This window comes from Lactuca virosa, chromosome 9 (genome assembly GCF_052849685.1).
Source record: "Lactuca virosa cultivar CGN04683 chromosome 9, Lactuca_virosa_CGN04683_v6, whole genome shotgun sequence".
Taxonomy (NCBI): Eukaryota; Viridiplantae; Streptophyta; class Magnoliopsida; order Asterales; family Asteraceae; genus Lactuca; species Lactuca virosa.
Window position 1 is genome coordinate 188,329,644 of NC_136434.1, and position 6,785 is coordinate 188,336,428.

Below are 6,785 nucleotides of genomic sequence, written 5' to 3' on the forward strand. Positions count from 1 at the left end.
TATATACATATATGTATCAATATATGTCAATTAGGACTCATTTGTGCATCGGGGCTTCATTCGTGAAACTTCTCATCCTTACTCGAATCTTCTATTGAATCACCCACATAAGGTGAGTTCATACCCCTATAATCAATATTTTAAATGTTTTTAAATGCTTTTATGGGGGGGGGGGGATACAAGTTGAACACAATGATATTGTGTAAATATTTACCTGTGATAACCATCACATTAAAGGATTTCTTATGCTTTTGTAAGTGATCAAATCTATTCAACAACTCTTTTAAAAAGATGTTAGTTTATTGTTTATAAAACTCCGTTTTAAGGTACATGCTTAACTCAGTAGATAATTGAGTCTCACTACTAGAAAACAGTCCTTTAATGACACGCGAACAATGACAGACAGTGATTTACGATACGCATTTTACCTGCCCTAAAAATAATGTCAGCTTTTTCTAAAATTCAAGAATAGAGGATAGAGGATATGCATTTTTGCATGCCCTATAATTTGCATAAAAAAAAAAAACAAACACCGAGGGCACCTTTTATAAATAGTGTGTCGTCTTGGTCTATCGTTTTATAATATTTTAATGAAAGGCGCGTCTGCATCTCGGTATACCTAAGGAGGGAAATGAAATCCCATAAATCAAAAACCCCGCTCATTCTCTTCTCCCTTGTTTCCACCAGTTATGCCATTGATTTTTTGATTCATTCACACTCTAGAACAAGCACATACATCACTCTCTTATCATTCTCCTTTAATTACTTACTCTTGTAATTAAGGATTTAGGGTTTTTTCATATTACTGTTCCAATTTTTTTGTTCAGGTTTGGATTTTAGTCAAATGGCGTCCCGGAAAGTCTAATGCGTCGGGTCGTCGGCCTGTGGCGGCGACAGTCCATCTCTCCATCCCAGTTGGCGGAGGAATACCTGGACCACCGGTAGTAGGTCAATACAAAGTCAACTCTTGCACCTAGAAATACAAATCGGAAGCCCTCGATTGTAGCGTCGATCGACAACTACGACAACCCTAAAACACATCTATGAAATCGCAAAGGTGAAACAATCAGATCTGTAGTCCGATTTCTTCAACATCGATCCTCACACTAACTGGTTCGGCAACTGCAACTCCTCTCGATTGTAGTGTCGATCGACAACTATGACTCATCAACTGGCTATCGAAGCTACCAGTTCAACGAACCCTAATCAATAACTACATGGATAAGGTACTTGTTGGCTATTCAATTCTATTCATCTGAATTTCCCCTTTCATATATGTTTTTCATTGGATTTCTCTCAACTCACAGACGCAATGGCGTCAAGATCGTACGAAAAAGTCGCTGATATCTGTGATCAACTTATGCTTCAGGTAACATACATATGAATCTGTGTAATGATCGTTGTGCGCTAATCGTTGCTTACTACTACGACTGACTGTGTGTTGGGTTAAGATTTGAAACCTTAATTTTATATCTGCTGGCTTGATTTCAATCTTACTGTTACTTTCTTTTTCCTTTTTTCATGTAGATTGCTTCACAAGGCGTTTCATTTCAATACGAATGGTCGAATGCCGTTCATCTTCTAGGGCACATTTACCTTAATGATCTGTAAGTTAAGACAATTTGTCTCTGTTTTTTTCCATTGCTAACTTTATTAGACGCGATAGTTCCTTAGTTATCTACAAAATAAACATAATATCATATAATATATTCAGTTAACTGATATAAAAAATAACAATAATTTCATTTTTGCTTAATTGTGTAGATTTTTCTAACCTCCAATATGGAAAGAGATTGAACATTCTTAATGTTTGGTACAACTAGTCCATAAGGTGTGGCCATGGCAATTCCAATGTTGTGAGAGCCTATTAACAAATAAACAAACCACTTGACAGATTAATCAATTGAAAAATAAAAGCTAAAAAGAACATGTGAAATGGGAGAATATACAGACCTTTTAGAGTGACTTCATAATTTTCCAAGTTGAAGGTGCTGTTGACTAATGGATGTGTGGTCAATGCCATGGATAATGACTTTATTAAGACGGGAAGGGATGTGAATTTAGTATCTGGATCAGTATTCTCTTTCTGGAAAGCTGATTTAAGTTTCATAAGCCCATCACAGTTTATTTCTTCCACATAAAGAAAATGAGGAACACTAGAAGCTGCAGTCATTGACTTAACCATTGCACGCTGATAAGCCCTAGAAACAAAGAACTTGACAACTTTAATAACATGTTTACTTCAATCAAATTCATGAAATTGTTTATTGTTTATATAATAATAATAATACCTTAGAGAGAATATCTTATCATGATAAAGTGATTCAGCCATCTCTTGAAGTTGTTCTTCAGGTCCAGACATGGGTTCGATAGAAGTAGGATTAAAAGCAGGTTTGTCATCAATAATTCCTTTTTCTACACCATATTTTAGAACATCTTCTTTCAATATTCTTCCATGTTTACCACTTCCAGTGAAATCAGCTAAATCAATACCATGTTGCTTTGCAAGACTTCTAACAGTAGGGGTGGCTAAATTGTCATTTGCATGACTCTTTCTGAGCTCTAGCTTGTGTTCATCAGACTTTGATCCATCAGAAACTACTGATGCATCAGAATCATTAAATGGAACAGCAGAATCATCAACCACCAACTGTAATAGAGTTTCTCCAACCTGAAATCAAAGTCAAATCAAAATTAGTTTACCATATATATGGAAATTGTTAATACTACTACTGGTGTTTTACCTTTATAATGTCACCAGGAGCATGCAGAATCTTGGAAACTTTCTCTTTATAGCGGCTTGTTATTTCTGTAGTTGCTTTATCACTTTGAACTTCACAAAGAGGTTGATATTCTTCAACATGGTCTCCCTGAAAAAACAAGTTTAGTTGGAATGATTCAATTAAAGGAAAGGAAGATGTATTTATTGTAAGACCAAATCAAATCACTCACATCCTGGACAAACCATTTGAGGAGTTCACATTCTGCAATACCTTCACCAGTTTGTGCTAAAGGTACATCTATAATGCCACCAGCTTGTTGACTATCCACTGCATTACTTGAAAAGTAGTGCCCCTTAACATTGTACAGTTTGTTCAACTACATAATTAAGTACAACCAAATCATTACCTTTTATGATAATTGTATGAAGTTTTATCAAGATTCAGATGAAATACCACTAATTTAATGGAATGCACCCTTGTTCACATAGAAACATGTAAAAGTTACTCAAAATTACAACTGTTGTCTTAGTTTCTGATGTATGACTTTTAACTTTTGCAAGCAAGCATAGCAAATTTACAATCCGAAATTGCCAATTTTCATGTTGAAACTAGGCTATCTAGAAGTTTTCTGGAGAAATTTAACACGTGTGTAGAGTTTAGTCACTAAAAGTGACTCATTTGACCAGAAAAGGTAATATAGACATCAAATTAGAATGGGAGTGGTGAATCTTTAGGAAAGATACATTTTGAAAAAAGATTATTGAGCGAATATTCTTTATCAAAACCATAATCCTTTTTGGCTACAAAATCAAAACCTAACAGTTTCCTTGAATCTAGTGAGTAATTTTGAGAGAAGCAATTGCATAAATGTAGTTTCTTGTTCGATTTCGATATCTATGAGTCGAAAGAAGCCTATGCATGCACATAGGACTGAAATACATACACTCAGGTCGTATAGTGTTATCCTCTGATGATATGAGTATTTGTTTAATTGTTTGAAGTAATCATGCCTTGTTATATTTTTGTGTATTCTGATTGTGAATTACTTCTTTTGCAGCAAATGTCTTTCACAGAGATCTAAAACCTAAAAATATTTTGGCCAATACGGATTGCAAACTCAAGATCTGTGACTTTGGTCTTTCAAGGGTTGCATTCAATGATCCACCAACTGCTTATATATATAAACTACCCTTTTGGCAACGATTTTACTTAGTGTAATATACATGGAGATTTGTCAAAGACTTAATTTGACTATTGTTGGGTCACGGGTTGGTGAAGTCTTTTTAATTTGACCTGAAACCCGGAACCCAGAGGTATGTTTATTCAGCTACTCATCAAAATGGTTCATGTACACTACATGATGATATATTATCAATAAATCAAGATAATAATAATAATATTAAAACTTCAGTTACTCCATTAGGCAGCCTTTCATCACCTTCACCTATGATGGATTTATTAGACAGATTTGGTCCTACCCCTCCACCACCTAGTATGTTTATTTATTTATTATTTTATACTAAATTTTGGTAAAAAAAGTTATTTTTTAAATTCTTCAGTTGCATTTGGAACCTGCTAGCAGTAACTTTCTTCCTGCAAATGGTAATGGCTCAATAACACAAAAATTACGAGTTACCAACACTCAACATGGCAAGGTAACTATAAATAAATCATCATGGAATAAAATGTTTGTGTGTGTTTTTTTTTTTAAAAAAATATCGTTTACATGATGAATGTTGTTTGTTATGGCAGAAAGCAATCATTATGTGCATACGAATAAGTTACAAGTTGAACAACAAAGACATGTTGGAAGAAAGACATCCCTCATGAGATATGATAACATTTTTCGCTCTCTTCTATCACCATCTCTTAGTGTTTATATTTGGGACAATGTTATTAAATATTATTTGTATCTTTGTATTCCCATGTTCTTAGGTCCAAATCATGGATATTTGAATTTGTTGATTTTGGAGGTGAAATGAGATGAGATATATGGTGCTAATAAAGGTAAGACAAGGGCAACAAATTATGCCATTAATGACATTAATCACTTGCATTTGTGATTGTATTCATTACATATGGATTCAATACTTAGCTAAGTTGACCTAGCATTTTATTCTTCTAGGTTCACTCAATCAGTTCTTGTTTTTGTTGTAAATTGTAAATTGTAATTCAGGGTATTCTTGGTCCATGTGCATCACTTGAGAAGGTTCATATAGTATTTTAAAGAATGTTGACTCTTTGTTGACTGATTGTTGTTTTTTGTGCAGAAAGGTGCTTTATGTTCTGATACTAGCATTGGTTAAGAGGGTACTACTGCATGGAAGGTGCTTCAATACACACTTTCTTACAACAATGTACACAAACTAAGGAAATAGCAATGTAGTACTAGGTTATATAGTTAGGGAAAACCTCTTAATAATAATGTACAAATATTTGTCTACTATTGGAATGATTATTTGTATAACATTAACTTTTGTGCAATGGATTGTATTTTCTGTATATGGTATTTTATTTTCTATTATGAAACTTGAAATGAAAATTTAATTTGAAAATTAGTAAATCTATAAATAATTTTTTTTAAAAAAAAAATTAAAATTACGATACGCAAAAATGTGTGTCATCTTCATTTATGACATGACCTTTCTTGACAGCGGCTTTAATGATACGCATTGCGTGTAATAAATGCGTGTCGTAAACGCGCGTCGTCTATAGACGACGCGTAAAAGCGTGTCGTCTCTCGATATGACAGGGCCTTTCTTGACACGCATTTGCGCGTCGTCTGAGCGTTTTACGACACGCATTGCGCGTCATAAAAGGCTGTTTTTCTAGTAGTGTCTTTTCTTCAAGTCAGTAACAGTTCAAACAAGCATACTAGTAAACTATAATAAGTATAGTTTAGGGGTTCAATTCATACTATAACTAGGACAGGGAGGAACATATGATAACAAGAACATAAGAACAAATCATGATTCACGAACTTATACTTTACATTTCCAGTAACCTAGGAAGGGAACGTATCATTAACTCATTGTTTATAACAAAATATGATAATATAAAAAGAATAAGGATATATATGGGGTATATCTACAAAGTACCTGGTTTTATATATGGGGTACATCTACAATGTACCGGAGTTATATATGGGGTACATCTACAAACTACCGAATGTTATTTATAAAGGGTACATCTACAAAGTACCGGACAATAATAAATAAAACATATTAATATATACAAAACTCACAACAGTATCAACTGAGGCGTTTAGAGTACAAGATTTCATTACTTTTAGTAGTCTTCCTAACAAATAGAACAGTGCCACAAAACTTCCTAGTAACATGAACATTCAGTTAGAAGGGGGCCTATAGTGCTAACTATATGATTCCTCGGTAGATACATCAGGGATATATATTAGGGATGAGCATAGGCGGGTACCCGCCTCATTTGGCGAGAACCGGAACCGGCGGTTCCTAGAAAGTTAGAACCGGAACCGGAACCACTCTAGGCAGTTCTCAAATGTTTGGAACCAGTCCCGGAACCGGCGGTTCCGGTTCCGGGAGCGGGTAACCCGGTTAGATTTATTTTGTTAAATTTTGTCGATAAAACCGCAATTTAGTTCGATCCAAATCAAATCAATTCGGACCAAAGACGAACAAAATCGGACCAATATATTCTAAACCGGTCTAAGTAACACACATATTTATATGAAATAATGTGTATATATATATATATATATATATATATATATATATATATATATATATATATATATATATATATATATATATATATATATATATGTATATATTTAAACCGGTTCCGGAGGGTACCCAGCGGGTAGCGGTTCCGAAAAAAGGAGAACTGGAACCGAAACCGCTTAAGGCGGTTCCATAATTTTAGGAACTGGAACCGGACCCGCTTAAGGCGATTCCAGTTCCAAAACCGGCAGTTCCGAGGCGGGTACCCGGTTCCGATGCTCATCCTTAATATATATTAATCGGGTCCGACAGACAGTAGAATGTATGCTTTCCGCTTCATTTCCTGTTCCTTGTTTGGTTGTGG

At 34.5% G+C, this 6,785-nt stretch overlaps 2 protein-coding genes across 2 annotated transcripts; one reads left to right on the plus strand and one right to left on the minus strand.

Moving 5' to 3' along the window:
* The first annotated feature begins 610 nt into the window (after window positions 1–610).
* On the plus strand, window positions 611–5,225 carry LOC145138212 (COP9 signalosome complex subunit 8-like). Its single transcript, XM_079072328.1, has 8 exons — window positions 611–1,226; window positions 1,308–1,369; window positions 1,528–1,607; window positions 2,762–3,014; window positions 3,781–4,036; window positions 4,283–4,378; window positions 4,476–4,730; window positions 4,994–5,225. The coding sequence occupies exons 2-4, from the start codon at window positions 1,313–1,315 to the stop codon at window positions 2,886–2,888; spliced, it is 264 nt and encodes an 87-aa protein (XP_078928454.1). The 5' UTR covers window positions 611–1,226; window positions 1,308–1,312; the 3' UTR covers window positions 2,889–3,014; window positions 3,781–4,036; window positions 4,283–4,378; window positions 4,476–4,730; window positions 4,994–5,225.
* On the minus strand, window positions 1,613–2,677 carry LOC145136921 (lipoamide acyltransferase component of branched-chain alpha-keto acid dehydrogenase complex, mitochondrial-like; the record flags this gene model as incomplete). Its single annotated transcript, XM_079071028.1, has 4 exons — window positions 1,613–1,678; window positions 1,776–1,864; window positions 1,954–2,201; window positions 2,292–2,677. Coding segments are annotated over 4 exons (789 nt in total), but the record flags the coding sequence as incomplete, so codon positions are not given.
* Window positions 5,226–6,785: the final 1,560 nt, after the last annotated feature.